Source organism: Neomonachus schauinslandi, chromosome 9 (genome assembly GCF_002201575.2).
Source record: "Neomonachus schauinslandi chromosome 9, ASM220157v2, whole genome shotgun sequence".
NCBI lineage: Eukaryota > Metazoa > Chordata > Mammalia > Carnivora > Phocidae > Neomonachus > Neomonachus schauinslandi.
The window spans coordinates 82,040,128-82,058,230 of record NC_058411.1 but is presented as its reverse complement, the minus strand read 5'-3'; the positions used below and the strand labels follow the sequence as shown (position 1 = coordinate 82,058,230).

At 38.0% G+C, this 18,103-nt stretch overlaps 1 protein-coding gene across 1 annotated transcript in view; it reads left to right on the top strand.

Moving 5' to 3' along the window:
• INO80 (INO80 complex ATPase subunit) overlaps nt 1-18,103 on the top strand; it is a 106,019-nt gene that overhangs the window by 13,253 nt on the left and 74,663 nt on the right. The window contains exons 8-14 of the mRNA XM_021695784.1: nt 5,294-5,347; nt 6,369-6,572; nt 8,401-8,596; nt 9,637-9,704; nt 10,742-10,951; nt 11,419-11,499; nt 12,317-12,412. Coding sequence (XP_021551459.1) covers nt 5,294-5,347; nt 6,369-6,572; nt 8,401-8,596; nt 9,637-9,704; nt 10,742-10,951; nt 11,419-11,499; nt 12,317-12,412 — 909 coding nt within the window. The remainder of the gene's footprint in view (nt 1-5,293; nt 5,348-6,368; nt 6,573-8,400; nt 8,597-9,636; nt 9,705-10,741; nt 10,952-11,418; nt 11,500-12,316; nt 12,413-18,103) is intronic.

The window sequence follows — 18,103 nt, the reverse complement described above, 5'->3', positions numbered from 1 at the left end:
TACTCTTGCACAATGTTGTGTGACAGCTGTATCTCAGTAAAGCTGGAGAAAATTTTTAAATTATATCTCAATAAATATATACAATGAGAAAAAGAATTGAGGGACAAAGGACCAGAAATTCAGTAGACAAATAAAATGACATGAATCGAAATTGACAAAGAAAGATATAAAAATGGCCCTCGGGGTGCCTGGGTGGCTCAGTCAGTTTAGTGGCTGCCTTCGGCTCTTGTCATGATCCCAAGGTTCTGGGATCGAGCCTCACATTGGGCTCCTTGCTCAGCAGGAAGCCTGCTTCTTCATCTCCCTCTGCCTGCCGCTCCCCTGTTTGTGCTCTCTCTCTCTCTGTGTCAAATAAATAAATGCAATCTTAAAAAAGAAAAAATGGCCCTCAAACATTAAAAGTTTCAAAGTCTCTCGTAATTGGAGTAATCTAAATTAAAATAATACCTAGATGCCATTTTGTACTTATCACAGTGGCAAAAATTTTAAAATATGATAACACATTCTGTTAAGGAGGCTGTGGGGAAACGGACATTTTCATACATTGCTGCTAGGAATGCAAATTTGAGAGAACTGTTCTGGAGGGCAAGTTGGCAATACCTAACAATCTCCACATGCACTTAACCTTTCAAACCAGCATTTCTGCTTCTAGAAATTATCCTGAGGCTATATCTCCAGCAATACAAAAATACATGTAAACAAAGTTACTCATTCCAGCATTATTGTTATTATTTTAAAGTTTATTTATTTATAATCTCTACACCCAACGTGGGGCTCAAATTCACAATCCCAAGATCAAGAGTAGCAAGCTCCACTGAGCCAGCCAGATGCCTCACAACATTATTTTTATTTTTTTATTTTTTATTTATTTATTTATTTATTTTTTAAAGATTTTTATTTATTTATTTGAGAGAGAGAGAGAATGAGAGACAGAGAGCATGAGAGGGAGGAGGGTCAGAGGGAGAAGCAGACTCCCCGCCGAGCAGGGAGCCCGATGCAGGACTCGATCCCGGGACTCCAGGATCATGACCTGAGCCAAAGGCAGTCGCCCAACCAACTGAGCCACCCAGGCGCCCACAACATTATTTTTAATTGCAAAATAAAGTAAACAACTTAAGTGCCTATATGTGGGACTTGAACTCTGGTAGATCTACACAGTGGATTATTATGCTGTAGTTAAAAAGAAATAATGAAGATGACCTTTCTGAGATGACATGGAGTAATTTCTAGGATGTACTGTTAAGTGAGAAAAGCAAACAAAAACAGGTGTCTATAATATTTACCTTTCATATAAGCAAAACAGGAATACAAGAAAATACACAAATAAATCCTCATTCATGCAAAAGAAATTCAAGAAGGATAAACCAGAAATCAAAGTGTTGATTTCTTACAGGGGGCAGGTGGGGAAAATGTAGAAAGAGGGGAATGGACAGGTTAGCAGGGATGAGGGGGCAGTCTTCAAGTACATCTTTTTATATATAGGACTGCCTTTCAGAATCCTAGTAATGTGTCATATATTCCTCACATACCCCTATAATAAACCCATTAAAACCAACCAGGATGTGGGTGAAGAAGGAGGTTGAGGGGATATGTGGGCAAAGTGGAATAAAGACAGGGATAAATGCTTAACTGCATTAGAAATGAGTAATATAATCAAGTTGCAGAGAGTGGGGAAAGAAAAGGACTCATTGAAGTAACTGAGGAAATCAGTATTTTGACTGCATGTCTTGTAAGGCTGAAGACCAAAAGAACTATACATAAATGCTATGATTGACATAGTAAGTGTTTCTTACAAAGGAATGGGTTAGTAATTTTGGAACTACTTTAAATGCATACTAGAATTGAACAAATAAATAAATATGTTGTAGTTGACAGCCAGTTTGTCACTGTTGGGAATGCTAAAGTGAAGCCCTTGAAATTTGATTGGAATCAGAGCTATCAGTACGAATTCATGTTTTTATACACACATACACACACACACACACACAGATAGATATGTACAGAAATATAGTTGTGTGTATATGCATAGGTTAGTATGCATATATACTTATTTTCTAGCTCTGTTTGCTGAGAGTGCCTAGAGACAGACCCGGTAACAATGAGGATATCTTGTGCCCAGGTCTTGATTTCTAAACACCTTTTATTCTTTAATAAAAGGAACCAGAGCTCCTTGGATAAGTAGTTTATTCCAGAACTTGGCAGGGAAAAAATACAAGATGAGCCTTAAACATCTTGGAGTGCCAGAAAGTAAGGAAGTGCTTGATGAAAGATGAGTGTGAGGGATTGTCAAAAGAACACAGGAGCAGCCTAAAGGAGCTCCTCATGGTCAAAGTTAGAATAATTGAGCACCAAAATTGATAATGATAATACTGGGGCGCCTGCCTGGGTGGCTCAGTTGGTTAAGCATCCTTTCTTGATTTCGGATTAGGTCTTGATGTCAGGGTTTTGAGTTCAAGTCCTGAATTGGCCCCCTGCTGGGCATGGAGCCTACTTTAAAAGAGAAAAAAAAAAAAGATAATACTGAATTTTAACACATAGATTAAAAGAAATTCCTGTGAGTCCCTACTGTTTTAAATAAATAAGCAAATAGTTAAGGTAGAAGGAACAGCTCTCCCTTGCAATAGAATTCCAGTTAATGAGTGCAGAAGGAAGGAAGGAAGTAGAGAACCATCATTACACAAATGCCACAGTGATAATTGTTGCAGACTGGATCCATTCTGATGAAGACTGAAATTAGAGGGTAAAGGTTAGAGGAGAAATAATTTGTCAGCATACATATTAGCACAGAAAGAAAGATAGTAACTTTCGTGATGATAATTGGCAGACTCTACCTTACCCAAAAGATCTAAATAGTCACTAGTAATAAAATTTTGACATTGTGAACTTGATGTGATGCATAGAGAATAACACATCATTTCTGTGGTATTCTTGCCAGAATGCATAATGTCATTCCAATCATGAGAAAATACCAGAAAATCACAAATTTTGGGACATTCTACAGAGTAACTGATTGGTGCCTTTCAAAAGTGTTGAGGACATGAGAGAAAGATTGAAGAAATGTAACATACAGGAAGAGACTAAGGAGAAAAGCAACTAAATACAGGGGATCCTGTTACAGGATGCTGGAACAGGAAGAGAATTTTAGTGGAAAAAGTGTTGACATTCAAATAAGACTTGTAATTTAATTAATATTTTACCAGTGTTATTTTCCTTTCTTAGTAATTGTATTCTAGTTATATAAGATGCTAAAACTAGGGAAAGCAGCAGGAGGGATGTAAGGAAACTCTGTATGATTTTTTGCAACTTTTCTGTAAGTCTAAATTAGTTCAAAACACAAGAAGTTTTAAAATGATATGGCAAGAATAATGCAAGGAACTGCCATGTAACTTTTATTCATATTTAGCAATTGTTTGCTTCCTTTGCTTTTGTTATATAAATGCATACTTTTTTTCTTCCCCATTTTGAGGGTTAGTTTGACACTTTGTACTGAACTTCTTTGTAATAGTTCAATGTGTGTTTCTTAAGAAAAAGGACATTTTCTCATAGAACAGCAGTGCAGTTATAAAAATTATTATCTGGTCCACAGACCATATTCAGATTTCTCATCAGTTGTCTCTATAATGTCCTTTATAGGGCTTTTTTTTAAAATTCAATCCAGGATCCAGTCTAGGACTCCGTGTTTCATTTAGTTGTCACATCTCTTTAATCTCTTTTAAATCTGACACAGTGTTCTTTCATGACATTTTTATTTTTTAATAGTATACCCCTGATATTTTGTACACTGTTTCTGAATTTGAGTTCATGAGATTCTTAGATTTGGGTTACGCATTTCGGGCAGGATTACCAACGAAGTGACGTATCCTTCTTGGTATGACATATTAGGAGGCACATGACACATCCGTCCCAGTATGATGATATTAGCTTTGATCCCTTGGTGTGTTTGGTGCTTCTCTACTGTACAATGACTGTTTTTGTCCCCATGCCAATTAGTAAGTATTTTTGGAGGGAAAGTTTAGATAGGAACATTCTTGATGGGAGATGTTATGGGGAAACCCTCTTTGTACCTGGTGAAAAGGATTCAAAATGATGCCCTTGCGGGCACCTGGCTGGCTCATTGTGTAGAGCACATGACTCTTAATCTCAGGATTGTGCGTTCAAGCTTCACATTGGGTGTAGAGATTAAAAAATAAAAATTTTTTTTTTTAATGATGCACTTCTGATGATCAGGAATTCAATAGAAATATTTGAGATTTTTTTTTTTTTAAGATTTTATTTATTTATTTGACAGAGAGAGACACAGCGACAGAGGGAACACAAGCGGGGGAGTGGGAGAGGGAGAAGCAGGCTTCCCACCGAGCAGGGAGCCCTATGCGGGGCTCGATCCCAGTACCCTGGGATCATGACCCGAGCCAAAGGCAGATGCCTAACGACTAAGCCACCCAGGCGCCCTCATATTTGAGATTCTTGTCTTTAAAGTGGCAATAGCTGCTTAAGCATTAGTAAAAGGAAGTTTTTTTATAAAAGGTCTAAAAATTCCCATAAGCAGTCTGAGGTGGGAATTTTATAGAAATGGCGTTTGGGCCGTCTGTAACTTCACACCCACTGTTTCTTCAGATTTAGGGGGTTGAGTTCTTTAACAGTCAGAGAGTCACTCAGCTGTGCCTATGCTGTGTCTTCTCCCATGTCAAGTGGATCATTAGGGGAAATCAGGTTTCTTTATTGAGGTTTTTGTTTTAACTGAATTGGAAGACAAAATAAGCAGCTTGTGACTGGTTTGTTGGCTGCTGAATCATCTTGTGTTAGGTCTGCCTTGGAATTTTTTGTTGGAGAAGATGAAGCTTAAGTGTTGGCAGAAATTAATAGTAGCAGAAGGTTTGTCCTGGTTGGAGGACAGAATCACAGATTGGGAGGCTAGTTTACCTCTCCTAACAATTTCTGTATGTGAGTGACTACTTTCTCAGCTTCTTTGCAGATTGGCTCTGGAAAGCAGTGTGTTTTAGCCAGGATGGTGTATGTTAGGTATGGTGTTATATTTTCCTAGTCCACTTCAAGCCTTAAATCTAGCTTAAGTTCTTTCCAGAAGGGTGCAGAAGACTCTATTTAAGGCAGCCACAGGACTAGCTTATTCTTCTTAATACTGCTTTAGTAGCTTTGTGTGTGTTTCTGAGTTGGTGAGTTTCGATGACTTTATTTTTTTTAACCCTTGAGGAGTTGAATAAAAGACATTGTCAGTCTACATAATCTTATTTCAAAAGGACTCCTAAATGAAATAATTGTTCTTAAAATATTTTAGGCCAACAAGCAGAAAGCTTCAGCTCGTAACCTGTTTCTCACCAATAGCCGAAAGGTAAATTATAGTTTTGTATTTCCCATTTTATGTTATGCTGGAACATATTTATATTTGCTGCTCTTGTCTCTTGTGACCTGTTGATAACGAATCTAGTAATACCTAAGAGAATTTCTAAATGTTCTCCATTTATTTTATTTTATTTATTTTTTAAATTTTATTTTATTATGTTATGTTAGTCACCATACATTACATCATTAGTTTTTGATGTCGTGTTCCATGATTCGTGTTTGCGTGTAACACCCAGTGCTCCATTCAATACATGCCCTCCTTAATACCCATCACCGGGCTAACCCATCCCCCTCCCCCCAAAACCCTCAGTTTGTTTCTCAGAGTCCATAGTCTCTCATCGCCATTTGTTTTAAAAATAAAATCCTCTTCCTTACATTTCTGATATTTGAACGTTTTTGGATGAGACCATAGCATGCTCTGATTCCTTAGGCAGATCATAGAAGCTTCCTGTGCTCAGTCTCTTTAAGAAATGATGATATTAATATCAATACCTTCCTTTAGAGGAAAGTAGCACAACTTCCTTTGAAAGCTGTGAGATCAGATGAGGTAATGTTTTTAGTTCTATTTCCCTGGGCTGGTCACTCATCTTTGGTTTCCTCATCTGTAAAATGAGGATGTTGGTACTCCCAACTTGATAGAGGTTTTGTGAAGAATAAGTTAGTTTAATATATGTTAGGCTTAGAGTGGAGCCTAGCATTAATGACTATTACCATTAATATGTGTGATAATACTTTGTAACTTCCCAGCACATCTCAGATCATTATGCGTTTTTTCCCCATCTTCTAAGGCAGTATGTGTATAGATTTCTCATTCCATGTATTACCTCAGGGTCTGGGTCTGGGTCACAGTACTGTGCATGGACATTAATCACGTTGGGGGAGAAAGAGATGTGGCCATAGGAAGACTGTGTGCACTGAACAGACTGAGGAATGCTGTGGTGTAGAGCTCAGGGAGAACTGGCCCTGGTGTTGGGTCTTCTCCTTTGTGAGCCTATTGTTGTCATCTGCAGCTTGCCCACCAGTGCATGAAAGAGGTGCGTCGAGCCGCCTTGCAGGCCCAAAAGAACTGTAAGGAGACCTTGCCTCGTGCCCGCCGCCTCACCAAGGAGATGCTTCTGTACTGGAAGAAGTATGAGAAGGTGGAGAAGGAACATCGCAAGCGTGCAGAGAAGGAGGCCTTGGAGCAGCGGAAGTTGGATGAGGAAATGCGGGAGGTAAGACAGTAGTATAAAATTTTGAAACCCTGATTGCTGCAGCCATATCCGTAGGTTGGTGTGTACTGCACAGATGACAAATTAATCAATGAAATCATTGAAAACGGGTTTTAGACATAAGTTTGAGGATAGTAACTTTAGTCCGATAAACCGATTCTGTTTTTATCCTTTCAGTTAGGCCCTCTCTCTGGCCTTCACCTCTCTTTTTCTATGCCAAGTTTTTCTGTTCTTTGTAGCCTTATTCCTCTGTATATTTCTGGAGAACTAAAAAAAGGAAAAAGAAGAGGGATGAACGAAAGAAAAAGAAACCACTTACAGCTTATTTTGGCTTGGTTCCAGGTACTGGCTGCAGTTTCTTCCTTGTTGGAAGAGCAGGGCTGGCTGCCAAATTTAGGGCCAGATAGGAACAATAGACAACTAGTCCAGTTTTGAGACCCATTCCCCACCTGCTTCACTGGTTTAACTTTCAGCCAGTACTCAGAATTCTAAGCTTGATGCCAGCTGCTGTAGGTGAATAGATTGTTCAGGGAAGCAAGAGGAGAGAGTGGGAGAACAAAATTATTGTGTTGCCATGGGCAAACCAGTTGGGATGTGTGGAAGGAAAGTTGAGGTCTGGAGGAAGGGAATCAGAGGATTGGTTAAGGTTTTCTTTCAGGTCTGGGTAATACTCCGTCAGAGCAGAGCTGTGGCTGTTTCTGAGCTCTTGATCTTCCGTCCTTTTTCATGCCTTTGAGGTTGAATATGGATTTTGCCCAGTTCTCTTAAGTCCCCTGGGTAACGTTTATCTTTACATGCAAGATAAACATATTAGTGTGTTAGGAAGCATCTGATGCTATCCGGAATACTAACTGAATTTAGAGGCATTTGAGAGTTGGTCACAGATCCTGAAGTTTTGCAAGCAGCCTGATTTATAGTCTAGGTTTGTTATTCATTCTCTCAATTTTGTTGATGGTTAACCAATGAGTTTCCTTCATGGTTATGTTTATTTTTCTCCGATCTTTTGAAATAAAACTATTTGTGATGAAACTTTATTCTTTTAATTTATGTCATTCATTTGAACACGTAGTAGTTGACTTTTTTAAGGTTAAAGGAGATACTCCTTTTTTGTTTTAATTTGGAAAGGTTTTCTTGATAATACATTAGCTTTGCTAACAGTAAGCATAAACACCTGTATCCATTATGAAAAATAACTCCCATTTTCTGTTAAACCGTGTTTCAGATTTTCTTCTCATTTGAATCTGGTTCAAGTACTGTAAAATCTTAGAGAGAGAGCGTAGTTTTATGTAGCATACTTTAGGACTGGTCTCCTTTCTTGGCTAACTTCCTTGTTATGTTTTTATTTTTCATTTGGGGAGGTATTGGATCAAGGATAAATCAGCTGTACCTCATACGAGTTTTATTATAAAATAGTTAATGCAAAGCAGTGACTAAGTATGTGTGTGTGTGTACTTGATCAGTATACAGATCAACTATACACTGTTTTTAGGAGCGTTTTCTTCCTTTGATTGGCTTCTCCTACATTGACTTTCAGAATAATTCATAGTTCCTAGTCACTTATTTTGACTTTCGGTGATGAAGAAGATCCTTTCACATGTTTACAATAAGATATAAGTAAAGGCTATTCTTTGCTTTTAGTACCACTGACTTGGTTATAATAAAATTGTGCATTAGCAATTAACTACCTTTCTAAAGGTAAAGAATTTGTAAAAGAATTATATGCAAACTATATATAGATTTGGTGAATTCTGTTGATCACCAAATCAACAGAATTGATGTGATGTGATTGATGATTTGACTGTTTAGTGAAAATAACTTTCTTCTCCTTTAGGCCAAGAGGCAACAGCGAAAACTGAACTTCCTAATCACCCAAACAGAGTTGTATGCCCATTTCATGAGTCGCAAACGAGACATGGGTCATGATGGAATTCAGGAAGAAATCCTAAGGAAACTGGAAGACAGTTCTACCCAAAGACAAATTGACATTGGTGGAGGGGTGGTAGTTAACATTACACAGGAGGATTATGGTGAGTCCTGAATCAAGACGTAGAGGAAGTGGGTACCCTCCATTTTTTTATATCTAAGGTTATACACGTGATTAGTTCTTGTAAGTTTTGTCTTGATCGGTAGGTAATGATTAGTAAAGGGGAATTTATTGCACTGGAGTAGGGAAAGTATGAATAAAACAAATATACAAAATAACTTTTATTAAAGAATTTGAAAAGGAAAGGGTGTGTTTATAAGATCTTGTAAGTTTGGGAATATTTTATATGTTTTGATTTGTTAGTAGAAATGGAGGATATTATATCAGAAGAATTCAGTGAACATGTCTCAGCAGAGAAAATCATCTGTCACATAACAAGATTCTTGGTGATGCAAGGCAGGCATGAGAAAGAGACTGTTCAGTTTTGGTATTTTTTTTTTTTTAAGAGATTTTATTTATTTGTTAGAGAGCATGGGTGGAGGAAGAGAGAGAAGGACAAGCAGACTCCCTGCTCAAGTCTCAGAGGACTCTGAGATCACGACCTGAGCCACCCAGGCGCCCCTCAGTTATGGCCTTTTTGTGACCATAAAGGGAGGGAGGAATTGGGGTGAAATTTGAGGGGAATTTCATAGAGAATAGTGATCAAGATCCCGTTGAGCTCAGAATAAAAAGAATGAGTATGCTTGCAAGGATCTTGGGGTTTACACATGTCTGGATTTCTTCTTTGGGAATAGTTTCGCCCAGCGGAAATCTATCACAATTTTGAATCCCCACTGTTTTGCTTTGCTTTGCTTTGTCATTGCTTTGTGCAAGAAACCGAGGATTGGGCAATGAGCGTAGTCTCCTGGTGGTTTCTCTGAGCTGGCTTCGGCTACTGGAGACCATGGCAACCCTCTGCGTTCATAGCCACTTCTGGGTCCTTACCTCTGTTATGTAATTTGAACCTTTCTGCTCTATCACTCTCTTAGGGGGCTTAGGGATGAGTAAATTGGGGGAGTTAGGGATTGACAATGTTGGTGTGAATTGCATCTTTGAAGGAGATCAGTTAATGACGTGTGATAATCTCCAAGTTTTCCTTTTCAGATAGTAACCATTTCAAAGCCCAGGCCCTGAAGAATGCTGAAAATGCTTATCATATTCATCAAGCTCGGGTGAGTCTTAAAATGAAAAGAAACCGTAAGGGGCTCCGGAAATACCCTACAACCTTTCACTCAGGTGGTCTTCCTTTAGTCTTACTCATTTTTCAATTAAAAGCATTGGCAGATGTGTATATATGTGACTGTGTTGGGTGCAGGCTGTGGCTCTATTTAGAACAGTAGGCATAATGGAGAAAGGGTGGAAAATGAGCATTCACTTGTCTAAGCTTTAGGAGTGTGTTGATTGAAGCTAGGACAGTTGACCTGTTTTTTTGTCGTCTTGAGTAATCATGGGCAATATGGTGTGAAATGCATCATGGTTGTTTAGTGGAAAAGACCACAGTGGTGCTTGTTAAGAATAGTGCCTTAAGAATAGTGCTATGTTAGGACCTTTTTTTCACCTTAGTAATAACTTGCTAATTCTTGATATAGTGATATTTCATGAAATCAGAAGAAAACTGGAGTTAGATTAAATTAAGTAAAGTAAGTAAAGAATATACTGCATAGGAACCCCATGTAACAGCATCCAAGTCAGGATAAACTTGACCTTCTCCCCACCAACCCCAGCCAAACAAATTTTATATCAGATTTTTAACACATTCCTTGATGAAGCAAGTAGTCATGTAATATGGTTTATAATCATGTAATATGTGTGCTCATCAAAAGCATATTCTTAATATAATCGTTAAATTAATTTTTAAATACTAGTAATATTTCATATATTGTGGGTTTTGTTTTGTTTTTTATTTGAGAGAGAGAGAGAACATGAGCAGGAGGAGGGGCAGAGGGAGGAATAGGCTCCTGGCTGAGCAGGGAGCCCAGGGCAGAGCTCAATCCCAGGACCCTGAGATCATGACCTAGCTCAAGGCAGACGCTTAACCAACTGAGCCACCCAGGCGCCCCTCATATATTGTGCTTTATACATAATACATTACATAATATTATCAGAAATTTTGTTCCAGTTACCACAAAGTAGATACACTGTCATTATGAGCTTTATTTGAATTTCATTTTTTACCTCATACTTTTCTTCTAATGTTTTTATTTTCCAGACAAGGTCATTTGATGAAGATGCGAAAGAAAGTCGAGCAGCTGCCCTTCGGGCAGCAAACAAGTCTGGCACTGGGTTTGGGGAGAGTTACAGCCTGGCAAACCCATCTATCCGGGCTGGGGAAGATATTCCACAGCCTACAATTTTTAATGGCAAATTAAAAGGCTATCAGCTGAAAGGCATGAATTGGTTGGCAAATCTCTATGAACAGGTGAATTTTAGAACTATGCCATACCCACTCTCTTTCGTTATGTGTTTTCCTAAAATCATTGGTTCAGTGTATTGTGAAATGAGCACAAGACAATGTTTTAAATTTCATCCCTTTGAAATGCTTTATCCTCTGACAAGAGTCAGAAAGATGTTTTTATATTTTTAACCTGAAATTTTATTGGAGAATATTTGTATCACGTACATAGGGTGGTCTTGGTAAACATGATTGGTTTTTTGCCTGGATTAAATTTGCTGAGAAACTAGCCTCAGATACCATGATTCATAGTTGTAGCTATGGAGTTGGCAAAAGGAATCATTGCAGCAGTGGGTAATAGTGCTGAAATGGTATTTCTAGTCACTTTTGTTTAAATAAGTCTTGACAGTTTGATTAGTTCTTTGGGACAGTAGGTTGAATCCTGTGTGTTGGAATGTGAGAGGTTATTGACTATGTGTATTTTTTTTTTCCAGGGCATTAATGGCATTCTTGCAGATGAAATGGGCCTTGGTAAAACAGTGCAGAGTATTGCCCTCCTGGCCCATTTGGCTGAGGTGGGTAGATGCAGTCTTTCTATGTTTCGCACTCTAGATTCTGGGGTGAGAATCAGCCATTATCTAGCACTGTGCTGGGCTTTGGAGCATGTGAGGACAGTAGGACTTAACTCCTTGCCTTCAAGATCATTACAGCGTGACACAGTGTGATGAAGCATTTTGGTTTGCAAGACTAGGATAGTTACTGAGAATGTGTGGTTTGACATATTGCCCCCTGTCCCCTGTCCAGAGCCATTCATACAGTGGCAAAGACATTGTAGTTAGTTAGACCAGAAGACCCAGGTTCACATCTGAACTCTATGTTGACTATAAGCAATGTAAACTTGGGCAATTCATCTGATCTCTTTTGCTCTGACTTCACTTTAATTCTCTTAGGGTTAGTTTCTACTTCTGCAGAGTGGGGATAATATCTACTTTGTAGGAATTCTGTGAGAATTAAATGAGAAAATATATGTAGAAGCATTTTGAAAAAAGCAAAAGCTCCAAAATCGTTATGATCATCTTGTATAAGGGAAAGCAATACTTAAAGTCAGGATATTGTAAGTGCTTTGTGAAGGATAGAAATTAGGACCTATAGGTGGTGGGGGTGGGAGTAATTGCTTGGTATTTTGTCTCAAGGTTTTTCTGAGCAAATTCCTTGCCTGTGTTATTATTAACATAGGATATTATTACTGAGTATGGAGATGTGGGAGCTAGGCACCATTTCTCTTATTATAATGTATTATTTATTCTTAAACTGCGCTCATCATTGATTATAATTTTGAACTAAATATCTTCAGTTTTCCTTCAGTTAGCTGACCCAGTTTTTGTCTTTCAGAGAGAGAACATCTGGGGACCTTTCTTAATAATTTCACCTGCTTCTACACTTAACAATTGGCACCAGGAATTTACTAGATTTGTTCCTAAATTTAAGGTAAAAATCAATCCAACAAAAATTTTTGTTGCTCTTTAAAATAAACTTCCTGATTTTTCTTTTGCCGCCTGCCTTATTCAGTTGCTCTAAGAGTTTTGAATTTCTTGCATTTTTCCCAAGATACTTGAATTACATTCCCTTTAAAAGTTACTGATGGGTGGGGTGCTTGGGTGGCTCAGTCAGTTAGGCGTCCAGCTCTTGATTTTGGCTCGGGTCATAATCTCAGGGTCCTGGGCTCCATGCTCAGCAAGGAGTGTGCTTGAGATTCTCCCTCTCCCTTCACCCCTCCCTCTGCACGTGCACACACTTCCTCTCTCTCTCTCGTCCACGTGCGTGGTCTCTCGCTAAAATAAATATCTTTTAAAAAAACGTTACTGGGGGGAGGCCTGGGTGGCTCAGTCGGTTAAACTCTGCCTTCGGCTCAGGTCATGATCCCAGGGTCCTGGGATCGAGTCCCACATTGGGCTCCTTGCTCAGCAGGGAGCCTGCCTCTCCCTCTGCCTGCTGCTCCCCCTTGCTTGTGCTCTCTCTGACAAATAAATAAACAAAACCTTTTAATAAAAAAAAAAGAAAAAGTTACTGGGTGCCTGGATGGCTCAATTGGTTAAACATCTGCTTTCGGCTCAGGTCATGATCCTGGGGTCTTGGGATTGAGCCCCGTGTCAGGCTCCCTGCTTAGCAGGGAGTCTTCTTCTCCCTCTCCCTCTGCTATTCCCTCTGCTACTCCCCCTGTTGGTGTTCTCTCTTTCTCTCAAATAAATACATAAAATCTTAAAAAAAAATAGAAAAAGTTACTGATGGGAGCAATAAGAGAGCATATTACATCCTTATGTTTCATAAGTGAGAAAGCCAAAGTCCAATTTGAATGATTTTGCTGCATTAGCCACATGGATTGATACTCTTGGTCAAACTGCCATAGTAGAAAATACCTACGTTATTGGCTTACCAGAGATTTTGGCAAATCGTTATCATCACGGCACATATCATGTAATTTATGGCATTGTTGTCCCCCCCATATTCATAAATAATTCATTTTCATGATACTCTAAAGTCAGATCTTTAGTCCTAGTCCAGATTATGTCTAAGATAGATAATAAGAAAGTTGATTTTAACTAATACAGAGGAAAAGAAGTGAGATTGAGGACAGGGAAGTATGTTGCACTAGGTTGGGTAGGATGTGGATAAGATTTATTAAATAGGGTTTAATTGTGGAAAGTTATTGGGATGTAAAAAAGAATGGGTAGGATTTATTATATTGCAAGTAAAAATGGTGAAATCAGTTAAATATGTGTTCTGTCCCTAAGGTAATATAATGATGTTGAAGTTGCATGGTGAGGAGGATTTTAGGGAGATTCTATATCGAGTTATTGTTATGGTCTTCCTGATTTGGGGTCTCCATAATACATGGGTTCCATGCAGTTTAAAGGGCACAGGATAGGGTGGAGGTGGAGTCAGATGTTTTCTTGCTTATGTTTTGTAAGGAATAAGGACACATCTGAGATACTCCATTTTGGGATACCTTTGTGGCTGTGGCCCCACCATGTGGCTGAATTGTAGATTTAGAAATGGTTTACAAGGCACGTTAAGTGTATAGCTTTTAACTTTACAGACTCATTTTTAAATTTCTAAGATGAGATTCTAAGGCAATTTGTTGAATATTTTCTCTAGAATTCTTTGCCAGTTGGAATATGGAGCTGCCATATTTTTTCTGCATTCATTCATTCATTCATTCATTTTTGCTTTCGTTTCCAGTACATGTTGAGCAATTAGGAAGTTGAAAAATTAAGTCTTAAAATTTTCCACCAAGCCACTTGAGTTTTCGGTATTAACTTCACTGACCATTAGATGGCAGTGTAGTACTGTTTATGTCATTGATACCTCTCCTTTGATTTTGTGCCCGTGCCTGGAACTGAGTGCTCATTTGCATGTTGAGTTTACTTTTGTTATTCTAGGGGGGGTCAGTAAAAATGGCCTGTGGGCATATTCCAGTTGCCATGTTCATTTGTCCTGTTTTGTTTAAATTGTAATAAAATACACGTACATAGGGAAAGCACCTGGCTGGCTCAGTCAGTAGAGCATCCAACTAGATTTCAGGGTCCTGAGTTCAAGCCCCACATTAGGTGTAGAGATTACTTTTAAAAAATAAAAATAAAAAAACCCACACACATACAAAAAATGTCTAAAATGTCACATTTAAAGTGTATAATTTACTAGTATTAAGTACATTTCCAGTGTGGTGCAATGATTGATGCTGTCTGGTTGCAGAATTTTTTTCATCATCCCAAACAGAAACCTCTTCCCCATTAAGCAGTCGCTTCTTACTCAGTCCCTTTCCCTCCAGCCCCTGGCTACCACAAGTCTACTTCTCTGGATTCGCTTATTCTGGGTATTTCATCTAACTGGAATCATATAATAGGCGGCCTTTTATGTATGACTTTTCACATAGCATAACGTTTTCATGTTTCAGCATGTCAGCATGTCATTCCTTTTTATGACTGAATAATATTTAATTATCTGGACACGCTATATTTTGTTTATCCATTTATCTCTCAGCGGTATTTGTGTTGTTTCCACCTTTTGGCTATTGTTAATAGTCCTGTTAACGAACATTCATTTCATGTACAGGTTATCATTTGAACACCCGTCCTGTTTTCATTTCCATTCTTTTCGTATATACTTCGGCGTAGAATTGCTAAGTCATTCTGTATTTAACTCATTGAGGAATCTGCCACCTGTTTTTTTTGTACAGCTTGCAAACTAAAAATAGTTTTCATGTTTTTAAACTGTTGATTTAAAAAGTAATACAACAAATGGTATATGAAATTTAAATGCATATATGTTGAAAGACAACCACACTCTTCTGTTTAAGTGTTATTTATGGTTGCATTCTCACTACAACAGCTGAGTTGAGTAGTTGTGACAGAGATCATATTGCCTGCAAAGCTGAAAATATTTATCATTTGCTTGTTTACAGAAAAGGTTTGATGACCTCTGCTCTTTTGATTTATTGTTCCTATTGCCGTTACTCCTTTAGATTGTCAGAAATGTGTTCACTTCCCTGCAGAACGTAGTTAAATGTAGACTCTGCTTAGATTGATAGTGTGCATTCAAAAGATATTTAGATCTATGATGATAACATCTGAAAGTTCATTTTATTTGGCAGGTATCTGAGTAACATTTGTTTTATGATTCTAGTATGACCAGTGTCTCTGACTTCCTCTTTTTTCCCAAGAAATATGGTTTATATTTTTTCTATAGTTAATGTTCCATTTTCATTCCTGAAATTGGCTATTTTATGTGTTTTCTATTTCATTCATTTCTGCTCTGTCTTCTGTTATTATTATCTACTTTTTGTGCACTTTTTCTTTTTCTAACATCTCAGGATGGAGCTTAGATTGTTGATTTTCAGCTTTTTCCAGTAAGTGTATTTAAGGGTATTAATTGCTTTCTACGCATGACTATAGCCATCCAAAGGTTTGATGTGCCATATTTGCATTATTCTTTAATTCAAAATAATTTCTAGCTTCTATTTCAAGTTTCTATTTGATTCATCGCTTATTTAAGAGTGGTTCTTGGGGGCGCCTGCTCAGCGGGGAGCCTGCTTCTCTGTCTGCCTGCCCCTCCCCTTGCTTGTGCGCACCCGCGCTGTCAAGTGAATAAATAAAATCTTTAATAAAAAAAAAAAAGAGTGGTTCTTGAGGCGCCTGGCTGTTTCAGTCGGTAGACTATGTGACTCTTGATCTGTGCATTGTGAGTTCAAGCCCCACATTGGTGTGGGGCCTACTTAAATAAATTAGTGTAGTTCTTAATTTCCAAACAGAGGATGATTTTCTAGGTATCTTGTTACTAATTTACAGCTTAAATCTACTGTGATAGGAAAACAGGCTTTTTATGATTTTAATCCTTTGAAATTTTTTGAACTTTTCTTTTATGGTCCACCATATAAATGTCTTGTATCTCTTTGCAGATATTAGGTATTATGCAGTTGTTGAGTGCAGCGTTGTATATATGTTGATTAGGTCAGGTGTATTTCAGCTCCTCTGTATCTTTACTGATTTTTTTGTCTGCCTGTCCAAATACTAATTGAAAGAAGTATGTTAAAATTTACCACAGGGGTGCCTGGGTGGCTCATTCCATTAAGCGTCTGGCTTTGGCTGGGGTCATGATCTCAGTCTGCTTGTCCCTCTGCCCCTGCCCCTCCCCCTGCTTGTGCACTCTCTGTCTCTCTCTCAAGTAAATAAATAAAAATTTTTAAAAATTACCGCAATTAAGGATTTATCCATTTCTGTTTTCTTCTGTCCATTTTGCTTTATATTTTGAAGCTGTGAGTTGTATACAAATTTACAGTTATTTTTACCTTCCTGATAAACCTTTTATTATGAAATTCCTCTCATTAAGGCTTTTTGCCTAATGCCTGTTTTCTCTGGCATTAAATAGACTAGCTTTCTTCTGATTTTTATGTGGTATTTTTTTCTTTTACGTTTAACCATTCTGTTTACATTTAAGGTTTTTTCTTGCCTTTGTTTGTAATTCTATTTATTTTTATTTTTTAAAGACTTTATTTATTTGACCGAGAGAGATCACAAGTAGGCAGGCAGGCAGGCAGAGGGAGAGGGAGAAGCAGGCTCTCCGATGAGCAGGGAGCCTCATGGGGGGCTCGGATCCCAGGACGCTGGGATCATGACCTGAGCCGAAGGCAGATGCTCAACCAACTGAGCCACCCAGGCGCCCCATAATTATGCTGATTTTTAATGTAGTTATTGATAACATGGATTTTAAATCTGCCTTGCTGTTTGTTTTCTACTTCTTTCCTTCTACTTCTGTAACTTTCCTTTTTGTCCTTTCTTGTGTCCTGTGGATTGATTAGATTTTACTACTCTTTTTCATTCCTTCTCAGCTTGCTAATTATATATTCATTTTATTCTTTAGTAGATACCCAGGAGAATACCCAAGAGTCAAGGAACATGCATCCTTGACTTTTTAAAAAGTGTAATATAAATTAATACTGTTACTGCTTTCATACAAAGGCTTTAGTATACTTCTTTTTTTTTCTTAGAGTGTAGAGAGAGCCCGTGAGTGGGATGGGGTGGAGGCAGAGGAAGAGGGAGAGAAAGAATCCTAAGCAGGCTCCACAGCCCTGAGATCATGACTTGAGCCCAAATCAGAGTTGGACTCTTAACTAGTTGAGCCACCCAGGTGCCAGTATACTTTAACTACATTCGTCTTCTGAAGACTTACGTGCTGCTGCTGTTGTTGTTTTAAAGATTTTATTTATTTATTTGAGAGAGAGAGACTTGCTGTTGTTTTTGTATATATTTTCTCTTCTAAGCCCCACAGAGCGTTATTATTATCTATACATTTTAAATTTATTTACATACATTAATATTACCTATTCACTATTTTCATTGATCTTCATTTCTTCCTGTATATTTATATTTCACTGTGAGTGAGATTTTTCAAAACAACAAAAAACATCAAGCTACAGATCCAGGAAGCACTTTGAAAGAAAATGACACCTAGAGATGCACAGAAAAAGTGCTGCATTTTACATTCTTTTGTTTCGTCTAAATATTTCCTTTTGACCTATCATCTGTTTCACTAATTTTCTTTTAAATTTTTCTTCTCTTTCTTTCTTTTGTTTTAAGATTTTAAAATTTTTATTTATTTAACACAGAGAGCGATAGCAAGAGA